The 23,478-nt window shown below is 43.3% G+C and overlaps 1 protein-coding gene across 3 annotated transcripts in view; it reads left to right on the forward strand.

Annotated features, from left to right (window-relative positions):
* LOC311489505 (receptor-type tyrosine-protein phosphatase mu) overlaps positions 1-23,478 on the forward strand; it is a 155,241-nt gene that overhangs the window by 102,714 nt on the left and 29,049 nt on the right. For all 3 annotated transcript variants that reach the window (XM_084546618.1, XM_084546617.1, XM_084546619.1), the window contains exons 16-20: positions 933-962; positions 10,092-10,309; positions 14,795-14,875; positions 18,712-18,905; positions 23,189-23,276. In XM_084546618.1, the coding sequence (XP_084402744.1) occupies positions 933-962; positions 10,092-10,309; positions 14,795-14,875; positions 18,712-18,905; positions 23,189-23,276 (611 nt within the window). The remainder of the gene's footprint in view (positions 1-932; positions 963-10,091; positions 10,310-14,794; positions 14,876-18,711; positions 18,906-23,188; positions 23,277-23,478) is intronic.

Here is a 23,478-nt window from a genome sequence, read left to right on the forward strand (position 1 = left end):
GGGGTCCTCTGTGCATATCCCAGCAATCAGGAGAGCTGAGGCTAAGCAAATATCAACCTTCTTTTGTCCACAGCGAGGCTTGAAATAATACAGAGTCAGAGATTTTGCAGAGACTTTGTTGGTGGACACAAGTGGGTTCCCTGCAGCGTCTTGATTGTGATGTTCAAAGACAAAGAAATGCATTCCCCAGTGGAACTTAGCATGCATTAAGCACAGTTTCTCCTAATAGTAAATGACACGTGTATAAGTCGGTACAGTAGATAAAGTAGTACGCGTCGGAGTGGGAAGCCATAGCTGTGCACTAATATGATCACCGTGTTCCCGTGTTTATTTTCGACAGTAATATAAGATTCTTCATTTCCTGCAGCGGGGCCCTGCCTGTGTAGCACGGCAGTCGGTGGGTGGGTGTGAAAATCAGCACACAGCAATGGAATTGTTTCAAATTAGCCCTAATCAAAGCGGAGATGGAGACGACTTCATTGGTTGAATCTGTGTAATTTACTGTCACCAACGGGGAATCGGGAGTTGTGCTTAGACATCCAAACCGCTCATTAGGCTCAAACCTTGGAGGTCAGATATGGTAATTGTTATAGGTGTATAAAATTATGTGTTGATAAAATGGGGTTCCGGGCGGCGGTGCGGTCGCCTCCCATTCGCCGCCACATGCCGTAGGCGAGCTCAGTATTAACTTTTTTAGTTTTCTACTGTACTCTACTGTACTGAGACTCCCCCTTTACGAAGCATGACATGACTCCAAGCGATCACCTTTGCCCTCACAATCACTAGTTTACCTCCACGTATGCCACCATATCTGATTTTGTTCATTTCTACTCTTTTTTCAAACATTAATATATTTTTACTTTTTCTTTCCTTTTCATTCCATCCCCTCCCCTCCTCCACTGCTTAAATCCTACCACCACCCCACTCGGCAGAAGAACCTATCACTCCTACACTTACTACCTGTAAGTAACCACTTTGTGTAATGTTAGTGCCATGCTTCTCACCCACACACTTGTTTCCCATGCATGCAAAGAGCCATGTCATCCTCCTCCTGCCCAGAGCTATTACAGAGGCCCAACTGTAATCTCTCGCTGGAGGAACGGAGGACGCCACTCCAATGCATCTCCACGCGACGAGCACATCATACTGTATGTCACATTGGCACGACTTCTGATGGGGAGCAGACAAGACGCGAGGCGCGCTTCCCCCGCAAAACAAACCTGCTGCCGCCGAGATGTTGCCGCAGACGTGATTTCTTGCTAGACTTTTAAGGCGTTTGTTTATCAAATGATGAACTAAACTGCCTTAATGATTGTACGGCTGCCAAGCTCGTCTTGTGAAAGGGAAAAGAAAATCAATCCAGAAAAAAAAAAGCTACTGCATTTTTACTGAGTGTTAATTTTTCATTTGCCTCTGATGATTTCATCCCTGTTGACTTGTCAAGGCTGGAAATTTTTTTATTTATTTTTTTGAAGTGCCTATCACAGTGCATCTTTGCTTCACTTGTGCACAGAACTTCAATGAGTTAGTCCGAATATTTGACTTTTTGTACACTTCTCTATATGCTCTGCAAATGCCGAAATGAAATGCAATCAATAGCTCTATGCAGAACTAACCAGTTTCAAAGGTGATATTACCCTGAAATTATAAGCATGAGCTAACCTTATCAATCTGGCTCCATGTGCATGCATCATCCTCTCACTCTCTCATCGAACCATCTCATGCTTTTTCTTTTTCTTTTTTCCCTTTCCAGCATGTTTTTCTTGGGTTATTGCACGTCCATGCCATCGATTCTATGGTGATGGTGGAGTTGTGTCTATAGCTGACAAGATGTTTGCATCGCCGCCAAACGAGCTGACGTGATCACGGTGTAAACCCTCTTTTCCTATTTGGCAAAACAATAGCCGCGGCGCCGCTTTATTCGCTCTTAATATAACAGCCGATTCCGCACCGCGCCCGCTCAGTGGTAAAGGAGCTTATTCTCCGGCTCTTGCCTCCGCCGCCGTAGCTCACAGGCTCCCTCTGTACATTCTTTGTGATGGATGCCGACTAATCTGTCTTGAGATGACTGTGATCAGAGCAGAGAATGGAGGCTGCCTCACATCAAAGAACATCGCAGGATACACCTGGAGATAATACTACTCTGAATACCGCGCGTGTCACTCATGTTAGATCACAGCTGTCTTGAATGGGAAGCCCCAATGACTTAGAGGAGCTGCGTGAGCGCGTACAACGGCCGAGCTCAGCGGGGGAAGAGCCAGTGCAATAATCAAAAAAGCAGTTTTGTGTTTTCTTTTTTTATTTTATTACAGAATGCATGCGTTATCTTGCTGCTTTACTGCAAGTCTATAGAAGAGGAGAACTTAGAGATAAAGAAAAGGGGTATTGTACCATAAGGCTGCTCGCTCATGTACTGTAGTTGCAATTTTATATATCATTTTCCACAAGATGATTGGGGTTATTTATTAGCTTTTTGCCTAAAGTTTTGCATAAGGTCTCAGGTTACCCAAATCCCGTCCCTGAATTGAAAACAGGATGCGTCTGAGTGGATGACCCATATCGAAGGCTTTACAAAATCCCTCCAAAAAATGTATTGTCTGATATCAGGAGCTCTGATGAATGGAGTCGGGGGAGCGTTTTTGCCGTTAGGATTTGTCAAATTGGCTGATGAATGTTCAGACTCCTCTCTAAAGCTCTCAAGATAACAATATGATGTACAGTTAGTGACGGTGAAGGAATAATGATCCCCTTGAGGAAATGCGCCTACAACAGAAGCAAATACTAACAGGCAGCGTAATGTGCTTTTGGGAATGTGGGAATAAATAGGTTAAAGTTTTGAATGAAAGATGGAAAAAATAATCTTGATCTAGCCTCAGATTTCTGCTCTGATAACATATCAAAACTGCATGAGTGCACGTTTTTCTTGCGAGGTGAGCGACTTATTCATGAATACCTAGAAGGTGTCATGCATTATTTCAAACGGTGAAATTCACTTTAAATTTAATGATAATTTGACTGATTTGTATTCACCCAGTCTTTTTAGTGCTGCCGTTTGATGTGCCATATGGATCCGTGACATGCTGCTTTCAGCGTTAATGTAAATATTATTTCACATCTTATTTTCTTTTCAGTCCCATTTTGTACGCTACATTGAGTACATTAATGAAACGGTAAAAAAACTCTTATTCATTTTCTGTAACCGCTTCTCCTCTGGAGGGGTGGCTGGATCCTATCCCAGCTGTCATTGGGCGAAAGGCGGGGTACACCATGGACAGGTCTCCAGTCTATTGCAGGGCTAACACAGAGAGACAGACAACCATTCACACTTACACCTACTGCCAATTTAAATCACCAATTAACCTAATGAGCATGCCCTTGGACGGTGGGAGGAAGCCGGAGTACCCGGAGAGAACCCATGTAGAACAGGGAGATCATGCAAACTCCACACAGAAAGGCCCAGTCGGCCGGCAGATTCGAATCCAGAAACTTCTTGTTGTGAGGCATCTTAAAAAAAACTCTTATATGAAATACATATGTCCAACATCAGGCCTACATCATCAGGTGAACAGGCTATAACAACGAGCTACAGTTGATGTGCATCATGACAGATATTTATATTTAAAGTCTTCCCATCTTCTCCTTACAACTCCTTTGTCATATAAGGGTGAAGCAAAGCAATGCCAGTAAGGGAGATGTAGATGTTTGCTAAATGTGGAAAAGTTAGGTTTAAGATGAAAGCCTTACATGTTGCAGAGGTACCGTGTAGGAAGCTGTGTTTACTCCTCTTATACGAACGGCTGTATATAAAAACACTAAAGTCGGTCCAAGCTCAGCTCAAATGCAAACATAACTAATATGTTGCACGCACCCAAAGTTAATATCGTCAAATTGTCTATACGCTGCCCTCTCCTCCGGTGCTTGCATTCGGTGGCGGCTGCGTTGCCGTGCAGCCACGAGCCTACGACACCTCGATGATTGATGAAACCCATTAATGATCTCATGCATTCATCAAAGTCTTTTAAAGGCGCGGGAACATCTTGCCGTCGCCAAAATATGCACTTTAGGTGCGTTGCCAGAGGTGGCTGCGAGGGCGAGCACGCAAAACACAACATCAGTCAGAGCTCTCATTAGGAATGCGGTTGCATGTGCGATCAAATATATGGCCGTTCTTTAATCAGGTGGCCGTACCGACCGCTCTGCCTGCTGCTGCTGCTGCCACTGCTGCTGCTGTGGCTGCTAGCGACGGGAGAGATCAATTGGCATAGGGCAAGGGTTGTGATTGGGTCTTTATTCCTGTGAGAGCTGCAGCAGGCATGTTAAGCAAAGGCACACTTAATATGTCACTGTCTGACTGATGTCTCAGAGGATTGTGATGTGGCTCTCTCTTGCAGCTCTTTCTCTACCTGTTACCCACGAGCATAAATGTACATAGCAAGACGTTTAAATGATGTTGACCACCTGCTACCTGAGATATCACTTCCCGGCACAGGAGTTTAATTTACATAGAACTTTATATTTATTCATTTATTTGTTTAAAGCAGCTTCTGTAATGTTTTATAGCCTTATTTTATCAGAATCGCGGTATTTAGCCCCCTCCATGCTGAGCAGGAGGTTTTGAAGCCGCGCTCTTGGAATAACAGTCATTATATCACAGCCGAATGAATCGAAAACGACGTGCGCGCAACTCGAGTGCACTTCCCTCCCGGTCTACCCCATAAAAGCTTGTCAATCACTTCAGAACCAGACATGTCAATCGAGCCAGTCACACCCCCGAATATAGCTCTCCAAGTGACCCAAGGAACGCAGATCAGAAGGAATAAATTTAGCCGTTCACTTGCAGGGGTATTTTATGAGAGGAGATAAAAGTGTAAGAAGGGGAGTCCACTGTAGCCAGATCTCTTCCATTGCGGGGGGGTCGGTTAAATGTAACAAACCAGATTTAATGACAGTTTGTCTGATAGTTATGCTAGATAGTTTAGCTAGCCAATAGTTTAGGTAGCCGATAGTTTAGCTCGATAGTTTAGCTAGCCGATAGTTTAGCTCGATAGTTTAGCTAGATAGTTTAGCTAGCCGATGGTTTAGCTAAAGTCAGTAGCATTCATCTTCCATTGCGGGGGGGGGGGGGGGGGGGGTGGTAAATGTAACAAACCAGATTTAATGACAGTTTGTCCGATAGTTTAGCTAGATAGTTTAGCTAGATAGTTTAGCTAAAGTCGTTAGCATTCATTTGGACACCATGAATTTATGTACAAAATGTATTAACTGTTGCATGACACTATTTTAGCTTCTTAACAATGGATTAAGTTTAACTGCAATATCCAACTCCACAACTTTAATTGCAACAAACCGCAGATACATTAAGTTAACCACGAGCTTGTAGCACTGAAGTTAGCATCATGAGATACTGTAGACCAAAGCAGAACTAAACAGGAAGTTAATATTGAAGGTGTCATTGTTGGGTTTGCATGATAATAACATACTTTTTATGAAAAAAAATGATAATTACATGAATACCCGAATAAGGCTACCATGGCAGAGGGAGTGTGATTATTTCGCAACGACGCTGCATCTGAGCCAAATATCCATTAATGAATCTAGTGTATAAATATTTGCGCCGGACATGTTGCTGTTAGTGTTTTATTATATCAGCTCATAAAAAGCAATTTCATTCTGGAGTGACATGTTCCATTTCCATCTGGCAGGAGGCCTACTTACATCATAAATCCCTTAATGTATACATTTATTGAAAGGCCCGAATGGTAAACAAGCCTTGCCGTACATTAACCAAAACACTCTCGCAATGTTGCATCAACGGGAGAAAAAAGAGAAATTGAACTTTAATAGTCATTTGGTTTCCTTGTTTGTAAAAGAGCGAAAAGACACACGCAGAGACGTATGAATCATTACTCCAGTTCTTTAAGAATCTCATTTTTCATAATCACCCCCGTTGCAGTCGGTGTCAGAACGGGAGGCCCTACTAAATGTACAATGTATAACACAATGTGCTCAGGGCAAACACCTTCATTAAACTTTACAAGCCGAACATGCAGCAAGAATCACATTAATTGGTACAAGCCTTGCAGAGTTTTGCACCTACAAGCTCTGAATGTTGATGAGGGAACGGTGGGAGAAGAGGAAGAGAACCTGGAGCAGGCCGAAGGGATGTCATGCATGGAATGATCTAGTTTAAATGGATACGTTTTAAAGTGGCGTGTCACTATGTGTGACAGCATTACGTTATTCATAAAGTGGTCCCTGAGTGTATAGTGTAAGTCAATATTGAATTTAAACAATTTAAAGAGATTCGTCCTGTTTAACTTGAACATAGAGGAGGTAAAATGTTGCCTTTTGTGAGAATGTGATCAATCGTATCTTAAACTTCTTAACCAGTGATTAATTTTATTGTTTGTGGAACAATTAAGGTGAAATAGTCACTGCATAAGCAGCCACATTCAGAGCGGTTATATTTTCTATGTGCTGTTTCTGCTCGTAAAGACGTGAGTAGACGGATGGGATGATGACAGACAACGTGACGGAAGATTGTTTAAAAGATGGAGAGAAGTTTGACACAAGACACAGTACAAACAACTGCTGAAATACCCCCACTGGGTTAATCAAAGATGCTTCTGTTGCCCCTCCCAGCTGGATGTCAGTCAACTAACACACACACACGCATCACAGATGTGTGTGGATGGTTTAATGAAGCCTTCTTTGTCCCAATGTCACAAGGTTTAAGCTGCTCTGGTGCTGAAATGAGGCCCACCATGCTGAGCATGAGGTTTTGAAGCTCTTGTTTTAGAAGCTGCAGCAGCGTCACCTCCCACAGAACAGACATCCTGGCAAAAAAAACATGCAGACATACAATCCGTGCAGCTTCCTTTTTGTTGTAGCTGAACTTGTGGAGTTAGGAGCTCTGCTCACTTAGATCCCAGATATGCCAGGGCTGTCATGTACTGAACTGCAGACAATCTGTCTAATGAGAGTTGCCTAATATAGTTACCTGGAGTGTTTGCTCAGTCTTTACTTCTACAAACACCTCTGCCATCTGTCTGTCTCATCCCCTTCATGTGCACATTCAACGCCGTTCAGAGGAATTTCTGATTTTATTGTCGGGCTCGTCTGCAAGCGATCACTCCTTCCAATTTTTTTGTTGGGAACTTTCCATTTGCAACGTTACGCTAACTATCTGGGGAAATAATAAATGGACGCATTCATCAACACGCACAAGCGCTCTACTGTACACTTCCTGGTACGATCTCTCTTAGCATATCAGACCCTGCAACATAGTCATCTATCATTAAATTTCCCCCTTCTTACAAATGAGGAGAGAATAGCATGCCAATTAATCTTCATCTAACACCCACGGTGCCTAGCAAACATCCCAGTATTGCTGGTGCTTTCCTCATTTTGGCACTGGTGTCTGTGCAGCCTCGTTTATCTTCAGCGCTCTCACTTCAACTGTTACACAGGCCAAGAAAGCGGAAATCCAACTCTCACCAGCCGACGAAATAACAACAGTGATACAGTATTAAAAGCTGGATTATAGTCGTTCTTAATAGTCTTCTCCATGAGTGCACACAGTGCCGAATCAGTCTTAATATTGCCTCGGGTACATGCAGCTCGCCCTCCCCTCCACATTCCTCCTTAATACAATATGAAGCTGTAACGGCAAACAGAGGCGAGATTGCCGTTTTGTTCCCAGCTCTAATTGCAGATTAAAGACAAAAAGTGGGTCCAGCAGACAAAAGTGTCACTACTTTGTCACTTTGCTTTCTGAAGAACGGATCCACTATTAGCCTCACGTCGAGGCCTTCAGAGCAAATGACTGTTTGAAGGCAGCGGGGGCCTGTTGCCATATGGCACGAGACGGCGACAAAATTGAATAAACAGAGGAGATTTGCGAAAACAAAGCAGCAGGAGTGCGTCATTAGACAGCAGTTGTCCGCGAGAGAGACGGCAATTCAAATAGGCAGAGGGGTCACGCAGAGAGTAACAAAGTGCGAGGATCAGTGTGAGGGCTGCCATAGTTAATTTTTACACCGCTCGCTCCCCTCCAGCTACAGAGCAGTGGCAGGCATCAGACGTCGCCACACTAAGTTCCCACTCAAGCTGTTTGCCATCCTTCTCTAGTGCAACTTCCGTGGAACTATAAGAGAATTATCTCATCAGATAATGTAATGAGCTTTTTATCACAACTGGGGGAATTTTCTTGTGTCAGTAACTTCTTAATCCAGGAGGCCGCAGTTCAGGATCGCCTTCTGTACACACTCATAGGCTTGCTTGGGACAGTTACTAGTAATATATTCATTAGGGACGCAGAAGTCAAACAAAAGCAACTTTGCAGCAAATTTTTTCCCTGGTTTGCAGTTTGCAGTAATTGCATTCCAGCATTTTCATTTGATTTAAATATATTGGCACACATGGGATACATCACAAAAAAAAATAATACCATACCATTAGTGCGTTAACTTTATATACAGTGTTTAAAGGTGGAGGCAGCAAGCAACGACGCCACCCACAGGTTTGCATTGGTGCCCAATTAAAACCTAGATGATGACCTCCTGATTGACCCCAGATGGACCGTTAGAGCCCCTGACGAAACCTGATTCAGATTCAGAAAACTTTATTTGTCCGCGGGGGGTCAGTTTAAGGTACAGCAGCGTGACGTGCAAAAACACATTTAAAGAAAAGGAAAATAGAACAATACACAATATATATAAATGCCATAAACCATCTGTGGAGGATGTAAACATTAGTGTATGGATAAAGTGCAGACAGGGAAGTTTAAACAGGAGTTACAGTGACATGGCTAACATGTATAGCGTCATTGCTACGTTAGCCAATGGGCTAATGGGCTCCAATGGACACATTCTATTGAGTGCTTAATTACATGTGCAGAACATTAAAATTGGCAACTGGAGCTCTCCTCCTGGCTGGTCTCCACCGACAGGCATGTCAATAACTCCAGACCAGATATGTCGAAAAAGGCAGCCACAACCTCAAATATCTCAACTAAGAACTTTGGGGCCTGATATGTACCTAAAGAATAAACCAGAAGTGACTTTGTCTTGTTGCAGGGTTAGCATTCTGAAATTATATTATGCTGAATAATGCAGCTGATGAGATGGTGTTGTTAACATTTTGCAGGGTTGGAGTGGCAAGCTGTCCAATAGTTGTTGAGAGTTTGTCAACCAAACCGCAAAAAGCAACCCAGATAAATCCGAGGCTTCGCGTTTTTTAGGATTTAACCTTTGGGGACCACGACTTTTTTTTAATAAAATTAATATTTAGTATTTATTCAGTTAATGTATTTAAGTCCTGGACCCACCAAACAGCCATCCCTGAAGCCATGCAACCAAGAAAGAAAAGAACAATTTTTTTGATTCAGTGTTTAGGAAGTCTGTTTGAGAGCCTGGAGTCATAACAGCTAAAGCTCATGATCCTTAGTTTTAGGTTTTTAACAGACTTTAAAGTCCTACTCGACAAAGGAGTTATTAATTCATACATTTTTGTGGAGGGCCTCCCACGTGGAGAGCATCGGCCAGTTCTTGAATCTGATTCTGTGTTTCATCTTGAGTCAGATGAGACACGTGTGCTTTGCAGCTGCTTGTACAAAAAAAAAAAACAACAGTCCGTGTCCCGGTGGTATTTGAGTGCGTATGTGTGTCTGTGTGTGTGTATTTAATAGTGTTTGATCAGGGACAGATTGCTTGTAGGCCCCGGCACATCAGCTCAAAGTGGGTCAATAAAAAGCAGGTTGACTGTTTCAGTTCACCGTTCATAACTCTTAATTCTTCCCACCCCAAAATACTATAGCTAATTTTAAATCATCAGGGCCTCTGATGTATTTGGGTTAGGGTGTCGCACCTTTTTCACATTCTCAAGGATTTATATTTCATTGCTTGAAGAAGCATCTGGTGCCTAATAAAACCTAATGTGACCACAACCCGGGGCACATTAGCTCAGCCATCTCATTACACCTATGAGTCATCGCTGCCGGCTTCATATCAGATCAATTCAAGCATCATCTGTGCTTCCCCCCCCCCCCCCCCCTCTGATTGTTTCCTTTGTTTTTTTCCCCCTCTATGAAGGAAATTGGCTAAGAAGCGTAAGGAGACTCTGAACAGCACCCGCCAGGAGATGACAGTGATGGTCAACTCCATGGACAAGAGCTACACGGAGCAGGGTACCAACTGTGACGAGGCGCTGTCCTTCATGGACACACACAACCACACGCTGAACACCCGCAGCGAGTGCGCGCTCACGCTCAACGGCCGCAGCGAGTGCACGCTAACCCTCAACGGCAGAGGTGAGACCCCCCCGACCCCACCCCACACTCCTTCAACGTCAGGCCTACCTGCCCCCGCACGCGGTCGCACGCGCCGTGCAGGGTGCAGGCAATTTATTTGGTTTGGTCAGGTGAAAAAAAAAGAAATCAAACCTGACTGCACAGGAAATATTCGCCCTGGGACAACCTGGAAATGTGAGTCGCTGTCCTCTTTAAAGTGATTTGGAGGAATGGTCAGGGGGGGAAAGGCACAAGTCTGTCACTGCTTTTAATCTAGACTGGAATTAGACTTTGTTCATCCACAAGAGAAATTGGTTGGTCACAGCAGCTCAATTGCACATAAAAAATAAATAAATAAAAACACTCTTGAAGACCACTAGTAAAAGAAAAATGTATAAAAAAAAATAATAAAAAATAAAATAATAAAAATTAGAATAAAATAAAATAAATATAGAATAGTAATAATAAGAATAAAAAACAATAAAATATAATATAATATAATAGTATAAGCAAAGAAAATAATAATTGCTAGTTTTTACTTCCCTAACAAAAAAAACAAGCACTGTGAAACAACTGGTATCTAAACTCTGTGTGAAACCAGACGTTTTGATATTTTTCATGGTAACATGATACATGGCTGTTAAATTTTTCATTTTTTTTCCTTCTCTTGTCCCATCCAATTGTATTAATTGGATTTCGAAATAGATTTTTGTTTTTCTCTCGTTGCCTTGTTCTAACCGAGACTTTGGTTTGCACAAATTAATTGATTTCAGCTGGACAAACTGTCCATTGTTCTCAGTTCTTATGTAAGTCAGCACGGCTGGGTTCATTCCACTATTCTTATGCATTCCTTTTTAAATTTCTTTTTCATTAAGGAAGCTAAAACTAGCAATTTTTTTAGATTTTACCACCGGGGTCTTGTTGCAGATACCTGCTCCTTAGTTGTTTAGCTGTGGAAACAGTTGTGTAAATGCTCGTCGATGGCCTGAAGGGAGTCTTGTATTTAGATCAATAATCAAGACGCCTTGAAATCCCAAACCTGACCCAAAAGCTTATCAGTAAACATTAGAGCTCAGAGTAAACGCACAGAGGGAACACACAGCACATACTCGATGCTCTCTGGTGCTATAACCTATTCATTTTGTCTGTCCCAGGTTAAACTTAATGCTTCATTGACGGACAGCTCCGCTAAGTCTGCACCCAGGGCTTGACCCGCTATAATCCCAGTCAAAACCATCAGATTAAAACTGCACAGCAGCTTCTGTCTCCACACCCCTGCAGGGCCCCCGAGCCCCAAAGATGCTTTGACCTTGATTAACTGTCTGTTAGTGTAGTTGTTCAAATCTGGCCCTCTGTCTGCCAGCTCAAATGATTTAAATGCATTACTTCTTACTCGGCCTGTCAGTGTAAAGCCCTCTCATGCGCCGTGACCTTACATTACTGTCAGTCGTGTCATTTTGGCTCAAAACATCCTGGCTGACAGATTATAGGGCCCAACATACTGCCCGCATAACCCGAACCCCCTTGGCATGGCAGTTCTGTTGATGAAACATAAGGAGAAGATGGCAACCCACTGAGCAACGCTATTACACTATTGTCGCTAGGGCCATTGTTCTGCTCAAGTAAAGCAATAGTAGTAGGGGGAAGTAAAGGCATTTATTCAAATAATTACTGTAGTTTGTACTTTATCTGTAGCTGAGCATTTCTTTTCTGAGCTATTTTATAGTGGCACTCCACCAAATTTCAGAGGGAAATTATGAATATAGAATAAATCTCACCAAATGGGACAAAAACAACCAAAATCTTTCAACTTGGACTATTATTTTTTTTTACTTCAGTTTGTCAGATAATCCTGAATGACAGGAAACTTGTAGCTGAGGTCCCATAAGCAGAAAGAAGTGTGGGGGTGGCTAATACTGCACCAATTAATGTGTAACCATAAATAGTACATTTTTAAAAGTAGTGTGTATTTTTATATATGTTCATGAGAGAACTTAAAGAACTTTCTAAAAGTTTCTTTCCTCTCTTGGGAATTACAATATGGTTGTACTTGAAGTTTGCTTTTACTGACTATGTAGTGTTTGTGTTTTTGGCACCACTTTTTAAAATTTGTGACAATATTTATAAGTGACAAAACTATCAGCCGAGATATGCACGCTATCATCTGAAAACAACGGATCACTATTGCTGTAGCTGTTGTTTCAGAACCATGAACAGTGCTGTTTGTTTGTGTGTGACCACATGGTTGAAAAAAACAAAGTGGGCTGCTTCTTGAATGTTGGAATAAGTAATAAGCAGTGGTGGGCCATGCATTTACCACCTAGGCCTTCAGTACCCTGCAATCTTATTCAAAACACCTCTTAATATGATCGTTACGTCACTACTGCTATAGAAACCGTCAACAACGTACGGATGCGCAATAAAACAGGACGTTGTATCGTATCTCATATAGCTGGATGAATGCCATTACTAAAGCAAGAAACTCACTTAGAACAATTCAAAAAGTCTCCTCTCACTCGCTGCGGCCACCATTGTGCTGCAGCTGCACATACGCCAAATCCAGCAGAAACATCAATGTTGAACCAACAAAATGGCAAAAATATACATAAAACGTATGTAAATACGTAATGTAAATATAATTTATTTTACTCACCAGAACTTTAGAGTTTTCCTCTGAGCCTGTCAACGAAGGTTAGCGCTCATAGTTGCTGACCTGAAAGTTTCCCCGGCTGTGTCAGGCTAGTTAGCTCCAGGACTGGGCGGCCTTTCCTCACAATATCCAGCTCTTCCTTCAATGTCCGCTATGAAAATTACTTTCTAAGAAGATCTGCAACCAAGTTGATAACCTCTCCTCCTTCTGCCATCGTAGGTTCAAAAAATAGCTATCGAAACGTTAACGGGACGATTTGGTTTCGCCGCTTGCAACACACGAACTGCTAGCTTGCACGCTACCGTAAACCATAGAGAAGGCCTAAGAATACGAACTTAAAATGTGATTAGTTAAAGGAACAGTGTCATTACAATGTGTTTCAATCTTCAGATGCCTGCAGTTTTAATTGTGAAGGCCCAGGCAGATGTCTTTGACTCTGGCTACACGTGACGGCTAAAATATGATTGGATAAAAGCTCTAATGCAAAGTTACACTGCCAGAAACAGCAGCAGAGAGACAGACATAAAATGAAAAGAATAGGCTATTGGGAATAATTTAATAAGATTAATGGAAAAACTTTAAAATATAAGTCGGTGATTTTGATAAAGTTTAGGCCAGCAGAGACTTCTCTGGCCCTGACGGCCTGCCACTGGTAATAAGAGCAAAACTGTAATCATCAGATTAATCAGTGAGAAAAATTATTTCTGTAGCCCAACTTTAAAGCCTAATGTGTATCTTTTAACAACAGAAATAAGAGAGTCAGTTGCACACGCTCTTGCTCTTGATCAGTACACTCAGGAGGTTTTCTGCCTTTCGTGATTTACCATGCACAGATGGACATTTTAATGGTTTTATTTCAAGTAAGACAATAAGTAAACACAATATACCTCACCAGTGCACATGCTTGTTGTTTCTTGATTGTGGTGACATTGGTCTAGCTCTATGTCAGGTCACCTACTGATGATATTCATAAATGAACAGACTTGAGAAATGAAAGGAATTAGAGTTTCACACAGCATCTCATTTAAGTCTGAGGAGCATGAAACTTTTTTCTAAGAGAAACGTTAAAGCCTGAATTATTAATATTTTCTTAAATATACAGACACACATAGACTCTCATAGACTTGAGCACAAAAATGAGTTGGAATCAAGACACTTCACATGCCAATAGGCTATATAATGCTTTTATTTATTGTTTTCTGTACTATTTCCCGCCTTATATGCATGTGTAACTAGTGAAAAAGTTATATATAAATCACAAATATTTTAATTTTGTGATTTTTGGCGGTAGGTTTGCAAATTTTTCGAGGCGTCTTTCTTAGTATGTGTGTGCTTTATGCATGGTCAAGCTAAACAAAATGAGAAATCAGAGTGAGGTTTGGGCATTTTGAAGATGCCGAGCAGAGACGACAATGAATGCATAGCAAGTCTGCAAAAATTTAATCAACCTGGACTTCAGAGAATTTTACCTCTCGTATTTGTGGTTTGTATGGCTCACCAACTCACAAAGAAACATAGATTCACCTAAGTATTTGGCTATTAATCGGAATAATAGAATAACTATCTCCATCACAAAAGACTGGTTGAATGGAAAGGAGTTCATGGGCAGTACTGTCGAAAACACAGGTCTGTCTTTGTCATCTTCTATTGAAAGAAATTACGTTGGGGGGAAAAAAAATCTTATTTCTCTGCCAGATTTAACTCTAAACAGTCGGCAGAAGCGTGTCAAACCATGTGCACAGTTAAGTTGGACTCTCTAAGAAACATTGTCCATGTAAACGTAACTATTGTAAGTGTTGTATGTTTCTTAACCAAGAACAATTATTTATTCGGTTCTTTTTTCCCTCCTTCTGTAGCTGGATCATCGCCCTCTTCCTTCACACTGCCCAAAGCCAACACTCTCAGTACCTCCATCCCGACCAACTCGTACTACCCAGGTAAACATTCTCCGTTTCCTCCTCGCTAATCCAGTATGCCAACAGAGAAGTGCTTAGGGTAGAGTCGAAGCAAACAGCGATCCTGGCAAATTCAGTCATCGCGGAACGAACAGAATTATAAGTGTCACAATAAATTAGAGACAAAGACAACATTTTCGAGCAAGTATTCATTAGTTTTATTTTCTTGGTGAGACGTCTTTTTATGTGAATTACAAATGGCACTGGGTTTACCTAACGGAGCCGATATGGGCTTTAAAAATTAGAAAACGATTTCACAAATGAGAAGGCAGATAAATGAGATGGGTTTACACCCCGCTACATTTCTGGTTCTGTTTTATATCACTTTGCCGAGATGGATTTTAGCTGTTCAATTATGACTTCAGTTTCCACCAAATAATAATCCATAATTGTGTGTCTTATGTAATCAGATCACAGCTCATTGATTAGATGGAGTAAAGGGATAGCTGGATTTGTAATCAACTGAACGTACTGTATAATTAGCTTTTCTGGAAAATATGATCCGTTTCTTGTCATGCCGCTTGGCGAGAAACCAAAGAACTGTCGGTTATTTTTTTGTTAATGTTGTTTTTGTGGACTATCTTGGCTTCTTTTATTCACTGCAACTCTCTTTCCTCCTCCAACCTCTGCACTTGTTTTGGGGGTTTGAGCAGATCCTTTTGTGCCAACCGCTATCTTAGGTGAGACGCATTTTCTTTTCCCATTGCTGTTGATTTTATTCTAAAGAGACGTACAGTGCATTACATTCATAAGATGACTGTTTGAAGACTTAACTGTGAGGAAAAAACAAAAAGTTTTATTTTGTATTTTCATTTTTGGTTGGCTCTATTACTAAAGATGGCTTCCTCACCTTCATACCTGCCTGCTGCTTCCCCCCCTCTCCTCCTCCTCCTCCTCCTTTCCACCCATCCCTCCTTCAACCTCCCCTCTCCCTCTCCCTCCCCGTCCAACGAGGGGGCTCTCCTGGGCTGAGGCTGGCTTCACTCCATCCCATCCGCATTGCGTGTCGTGCGTGTGATGTCACATACGTGTTTGACCTCTCATATGCATGGACAGACATGTGGACTGGATGTGGGGGGAGTGTCTAAGGGGGGCACCGGGGGTGGGGGGCAGTTTGCCCCGATGCAACCTAGGCTACAGCATGCTGAAGCCATAGCAGCTGCACAGAGACACAACAGAAGAGAGGGAGACAGAAACAAACAAACAAAAAAAGACTCTCTCTTAGCCCCCATCACCAAAAAAAAAAAAAAAAAAAAAATCCTAAAAACAGGATGCGTTCGGTATCAACATCTAAAGTCTAGCATTAGCTGTACTGCCCTCCCCTCCCTCCCCTCTCTCCTCACTACGCATTTAACTCCCCTCCCTCCCTCCAAAACAACAACCTTTTCTATTATTCTTTTTAATGTCGCTCCCCCTGCCTTTGGCTAACTGCTATCGACCTACTTGTTTTTGTTTTGTTTTTTGCCCGTGTTTATTCATCTTGTTCCGTCATAAAATAGAAATATATATATATATATATAAAAAGAAGCATTTTGTTCTTCTGTTAATTATTTCTGGCCTTTGTTGAATATGCAGAACAGCCCCAAAGTGCAGCATCTTATACGAGCAGATGCTTCTCCACCGGCGGAGCACATAACGTAGCTACTAAGTGGGGCACTAGGACTGCGATAATTAAAATACTCAAGGCCGAGAGGAAAAGACAGAACACGCAGCTCTGCTCCGGCTTCACCACGAGCGCCGCAGCGGCGTTCTCCCGAGCCCACGACTAAACTCGCACTAAACTCGGGGTGGTGTATTCCTTCTCCACGTTGGCGCAACTTGCAGCGGCGTCTTTCATCAGCGCGCCGGTGACAGCTGCTTATGTTAGTTCCGCGTTTAATGAAGCAAGAAACAATTAACATGAAATTGCGGCAGCCAGAAAAGGTTACATGCTTCGGGTTGTGACACGTTCAGTCACAGCATTGTCTCATCAGCTGAGGTTAATGATCAAAACTGATTAGATCATAGAGGACTGGCAGGGTTTTTGATTTCACTGCACACGCGTGCCAAAAAGAAAAAGTATATATATATATATATATATATATAAATTTAAATAAAAATTAAAAATGCCATAAATACAGGTGTCAGCGCCGGCACGTGCAAATATAATTACAAGCAATTAGAGAAAAGAAGTTCAAAATGTCAGAATACTCAAAAAATAATTGGCGTCGTTAAAATGTGCGAGTCGCAGATCTGAAACAATTACGGCTTGTTCCAGAGACGACCGGTATTTCATCATTATTTTCTCCCTTGAAATCCATGACTTCCTTGTTTCGTTCTCTTTTTTTTTATTCTTTTATTTTTGTCTTGCACTGTTGAAATTGCCCCATCCATTCACTCAACATCCCCCTTGACTAGGCTTTCTACGTAGGCAGTTTGAACTGAGAAGGCATGTGATCTTGCCCTATAGTGTAGCTCTAAAAACACTGTAACAGGTTCTCATGCTGTATTGTTGCTTATCCCCTCTCTCCTGTCTCTTCTCCTCTCTTTCTCTTTACATACGTAACCTCTTATGTATCTGCTATCTAAAAAGTGCCCATTAATGGTAAGTTTTCCCAACTGGGCCCTGGGTTGGGGGAAGGAGGCGGTGGTTACTCAGAAAGCGAGCCGACAGGGAGAGGCTGCTTCTGACATTGCGACATTTATTGCATGACGAGTGGACATGTTAGCATCTCACCAACCCTCCGCACCGTTGCCACCGAGCCACCACTAGCTTAGCATGGTCAACGCACACACAGTGCCCCATGGCAGCATCACCCCATGCATTCTCCTCCCATCTCCGCTTCCCTCCTGGGTTCTTTATTTACGTTTTCTTTTCCTTTAGGTTCAATATTTGTCGTTTAGTATTTTTTGGGGGGAGTACGGGTGGCAGGGGCCGAATCCACGCTGTGTCTGTGTGATGCTTCCGACGGTGCCTGCTGCAACATGCTCACTGTGGCCCACCGCACCCCCCTCACATCCTCCTCTTCCTCCTCCTCCTCCTCTTCCTCCTCCTCCTCCTCCTCCATGTTTCTGGACACCCTCCATCGTCCGCTGGCTCCCCACAGCATCTGTGCCTCATGTCTGCCACTGACTGGATTACAGTATGAAAGAGCTGGAATGGAGTCTGACTCTCAGTAATGAGCTAGAGCCCGAATCCAGCGTACTGTACCGCCAGTAAGAAACAAAGACAAAGGAAGAAAAAAAAAAAAAAACAGGAAAAAAGAAAACGTGTTGTCTTTTACAGCATCTTCATGAGAATTTTTAATGTTTTGATCTGTGCTATTTCTCACAGTTGAGGGCCACTGATATATTATATATGTTGTCCTGCAGCCATATTATGTGCTCGTACTGTAAGTGTGTTACTTGTATTTAAATGGCTATACAGTACAGTATTTTCCAGCCACACTGAGACAGATGGACCTGAACCTTCCCACCACATGACTCATCCTATTACTCAATGATGTTGTGTTGTTGTGACCATCCATAACAAACAGATTACTAGATGAGAGTTGTTTGTCAATCTGGAGGGTGGTGACATAATGCTTACCAGTAAATGAGAGAACGGGCCATCAGTCAACGAGAACAGTCGGGAGATATGAACTGGTTCAAAGAGTGCCAGCGCCTAAGCTAATTATCTCACCTTTAAACTCGTAATACACCGCAGCCATTTACTGCTTCAAGCATTATGTCACCAGAATGTATCTCACGACAGTCTGCTGTTAAACCGTGCGACGTCCGGGTCCCGTTTCCCCACCCTGACCCGCTCCGGCCCGTCTCTCTTGTTTGTGTCCGCGCAGATGAGAGTCAGAACATGGGGAGCGACACCAGCAGCCTGGTGCAGTCCCACACCCACTCCCTGAGGAAGCGGGAGCCCGTCGACGTGCCGTACCAGACGGGGCAGCTGCACCCGGCGATCCGCGTGGCGGACCTCCTCCAGCACATCACGCAGATGAAGTGCGCCGAGGGCTACGGCTTCAAGGAGGAGTACGAGGTAGGACGCAGCCGAACGCAGCTGTCACCCCCGCCCCCCCAACCGCAAAAAAAAAAAAGTTGCAAACACAAATTAAGCCCCGTGATAGACTGCCAAACATTTCCTCTGAGATTCTTGAATGGAAGTATTTATCAGTCTAACCCGAGGCTTCATCTGTGTCATGGTGTACAGCCCGGTGTCTCTTTGCTCTGTTTCTGTCTCTCCCCTTTTCTGTCTGTCTCTCTCTCTCTCTCTGTTTTGCACCGCACAGCAGAACTGTTTTGTCTCTCCCCAGATGCACTTTTATGATAAATTGTTAATGCGCCCTGTCTCAGTGTGTTTACGGTGTGATTCGTTTTGTTGTTCATCTGTTCCTTGTTGTTTGCAGCGAATGTGCGTTTTTTTTTCTCCCGTGCGTGAGTGTGTGTTTGTGTCAAACGCCGCTGTCTGTGTCCGTTCTCCTTGGAGACTCGGAGGCCGTACACCGGTGTGCGGCAACCCGAGGGACACCTAGCTCCGTGTCCCCTCCTTCACCTGAATCGGGTCCGATCAGGCGCCGGTGATGGCGGCCTGCCGCTCTCTTAAGACTATAATCTGATGCTATGCCTCTCTCTGACACCAAAACAAAAGATTTCTTCCCCCAGAAGACCATCACTCTAATTTCCTCTCATTAGTGCGGGAGGCTGGCAGGTTTTGGCGGCGCTCCAGCCTCCTCGCCGTCCCTCGGCGCCACGCTAGCCGGCCTGATCTCACCCTGATGCCATGTTGTAACAGAACTGGCTTCAAGCTATGCTTTATAAATCTTTCTTTTTAAACAACCTGTATAACTTCCTTTTTTTTTTTTTTTTTTTAAAACCTTACTCGTCACTTTTCCCTAAACTCTAGCATCTCATCTTTCTTCATCTTCCTCAGCTTAGTTCATTTCTTTTTTTCTGCAATTTTCTTATCTACACCTCCTGTGTTCCTTCCTGGCTTTCCTCTCCCCCCACCTCTTCACCTCCCGCCCTGCTTCGTTCTGCTATGTGTGGGCCAGATTTATCAGTAATTAACTCCCCGCTTCCCCCCCTCTCATGACTGCGGAATGAAATAATGCGGCCTCCCGTTGCTACCTGCAGGATCATACCATTGAGAGGTTGGAGTGCCTCGGGGTGCCCTCCGGGCCCAATTCATTATGGATAAAGGTGTTTTGGGTCCACGCGTCCAGATTGCGCAGATGCATAACAGTCAATCATAAGACAACGAACAACTGGCCGCCGTCCCCTTGCCCTGCTCTCTCATAGCCTGTTGCAAAAAAAAAAAGACCTGTGTGGTTCTCAAAGTGTGCAACGGAGCTCATTCTCACTTGGCTAGAGCGATTCATCCATATGTTGTGTTCCACTGCTGTCATTCTATATCAGTCTGTCTTAAGGTTAATGCCCTTTTTATTTCTGATGATGAGATTGGAGCCTAGTGCCCCTCTAAGCCTGCCTGTTGACTTACGCTGTACTATATCTCTCTCTGACCCATGCTTCTTTTTATTCTGTACGTTAACTTTGGATCAGATAAACGAGGTAAGCCAACACTTTTGGTTATTTGTGAGTTTATTTCTTTTTCTTTTTTTCTTTTTTTTTTTACACTTGTAGATGGTATCAGAAACCTTGTCGGCTACTTTTAAGGCCCTTGGGGATTAAAACATGACACATTTATGATTTAGTCTGAAAAGGGCATTCACCAACAGAAGCTATGCAAAGTTGCCAAAGTATTTGACAGTGTTCGGTTGACAAAACGCCAACTTTTGTTGAGTCGTCTCTTCCACAGTTCATCTGTGAAGATTCTGGGTAATCAAGGCCATCTGAAAAACTAAGCTAAGACAAAGGCAGCTTTACTTTTCTTTCTTGAGGATGTTTCACGACTCATCCAGGTGGCTTCTTCAGATCTGAATGTCATATTTTTTTTATTTCTGGACATCTGTGGGTGGTGCCCTCCTGAAACTCGCATAACTAGGGACTGCAGAACCACTTCCTCTAATTGGATGTGAGTATTGGATCATCAGCACGCCCTAGTCGTGTGAGCTTCAGGTTTGCACCACTGCATAGATGTCCCTAATAGAACTGGAGAAGCCACTTGTAACGAGTGGTGTCGCATCTTCAGGAAAACAAGTCCAGCTGCCTTTGTTGTAGCTTCGTTTAGCCACGCGGCGCAATTTAAGTCTGATCTTTGCAAAGCTTTTCAACTTAGTGACAAAAAAGAGCATTGCAGTAATTTGGACAACGGCAACAAACTGGATAATGCCGTAAGAAAGGACAATGTACAACACTTAACACTTTGCGAAACCATGTTGTATACTTTGTAGCGGCTTCAAAGTGCAACAAAGTATTTGCATGTCCAAAGTCTCCTGCACGTCGACACAGGGGTTCAGTGATCAAACAGGATCAGCAAGAAAACAAGGTTCAAAGCTGCCATGTTGTCATTGTATTTCACTTGTTTTCCAGCCTGTTGTGCGTGTGTGTGTGCGTGAGCGGTTATGTTGTTGCATCTAGCCTACTGTGAGAAATTCCTTAAGCTCCAGCCACAAATTGAACACTGGTCCGTTTGAACGAGTCTCCTTCCCCTCCTCACCCGGGAAGTGATTAATGAATACAGAAGCGAAATCACCAAACCGGTCCCCGCTTCTGTGTGTCACCATTCATTTTGATTTCTTCGTTTTGCCTTTTTTTGCCGTGGTGTGTTCTGTGTGTCGAGTGCTCCTCTGTCACCTTTTATGTAGGTTTTCCCGTGTTAGCGGCCGTGTGCGGAGGGAAGCGCTGTGCGTTTTTACAGTTAAGTGGTTCAAAGACGGAACTGTGCTGGGACCCGAGTGCTGCAGGTTGCCTGTAATTAAAAAAACATACTAAGTTGGAGTTGTGCCAGTGGGAGTAATTTGAAAGTGGTGTTAAAAACTGCCTGCAGGTGCGCTGAAGTAAAATGCATCATACACCTTTGACACTAAATACTTTTTACAGGTGGAGTCTTCTGTTGTTTGCCTGGTGAATTTCAGGCAGCCACTTATTCCCCTTCTATGAGCCTTTAAATTGAAATCTCAAACACTTCGAACTTTATCACCATCCACGTTCAAGATCCAAACAGCTTAAGGAAAATGACTGTAGTCGCTCAGTTTAAAGGAGAGCTATTTAAAAGTTTCCAGGTAACGCCTTTCAGCTGGAGGATGATTTGTCTTCAGGCGCTTGATATTAGACCTGTATCCTTCAGCGTGACAGAGAGAGAGAATGACATTGGCCTGTGCATTTGCTCAAGACATACTGCCACGGGAGGAGAGGCCCGTGCAATCCATCTCGGAGACATGCTTCCATCTTCTCGGGAAGGATGGGACATATTTTTAGCATATTAAAGCTGTTTCTCAGTGAAATCACTAATCCTTAGGACTTCATACAGGGATATGTCCTTGTGTGGTGTCTGAAAGGCCTTTATGTGCTAGACAAACGGCCCGCTGCCTGCCACGGCGCCGAGATGAATGGAACCATCAAGTCCTAAAGCAGTGATGATTGAAGACAATGCTTCCTGCTCCACACACTAAAAGGAACTCTCAAATAATCTCCAACCTCCGTTCCTGGTTCTTTATTTGCGGATGGCCTGGCACCGTAATGTATTAGCTGACTTTTCCGATGTGCATTAGCTTGGTATCACAAAAGACAGAACAAAAACATGTTTTCTTCCGGGGCTAGTCAGCTTGGAGCCAAACCCCGCCCGCCCCTGCCGAACAGCGGCGGACTGGCAGTGGAGATGTATTTTCATAATTTGGCTTAATTGTGCCTGGTGTGCCATCAGAATGGAAATCTCCCCAGCGAGAGACGATAAATATTTCATGAGGGTAATCTGAGCGGGAGCAGTTTTGATCTGTAGACGACGAGCGGGCTTTATTTATTTTTTTTCTTCTCTCCCCCCCCCTCGCGACAACCTGATTGAGTCCTTCAGACGAGGCAGACAGGCAGCCGCTGCGCTTGCTCCGCCCGGCAGAGCGGCGCAGGGGGATAGGTTTGAGTGTGACACCCGCTGCCTCCGCCCTAATGGCACACGCTGTTTGACACAGCTCCCCGGGATCCACCGTTCTCCCTGTGTTTTATGTCTAATAATGATGTGAATGTGCCTCTCTGTGTGTCTTCAATTCTATCGCAAAGGTTCCCTTCCTTTTTTTTAATTTATTTCTTTATTTTAGCTAAAAGGGGAAGGTTATATTCTTTAGCCTGGTTGTCATTTAGAGTGCTCACACATGACACCACATTTCATTCCCACCCCCTTCTCTGTTCCTGTGTTTCCTCTCTTTCCAGAGCTTTTTTGAAGGACAGTCTGCACCGTGGGACTCCGCCAAGAAGGATGAGAACCGCATGAAGAACCGATACGGGAACATTATTGCATGTGTGTACAAAGCTCCTCCTCAACGTTGGTGATTTTTTTTGTGTGCCTCTCTCCCATTCTTCTGTCTGATTTATTGGCCGGGCTTGTGACTGGATGACTCTAAGCTGCTCAAACAGAGTTTTATTATCAGCAAACGAGAGCAGCTTTGACCTTTCCAATCTGCTTGTATATTCATCCCTTCAGTTATGAGAAATAAGCCGCG

The sequence above is a fragment of the Chelon labrosus genome (assembly GCF_963514085.1).
Source record: "Chelon labrosus genome assembly, chromosome: 6".
NCBI classification, from domain to species: Eukaryota; Metazoa; Chordata; class Actinopteri; order Mugiliformes; family Mugilidae; genus Chelon; species Chelon labrosus.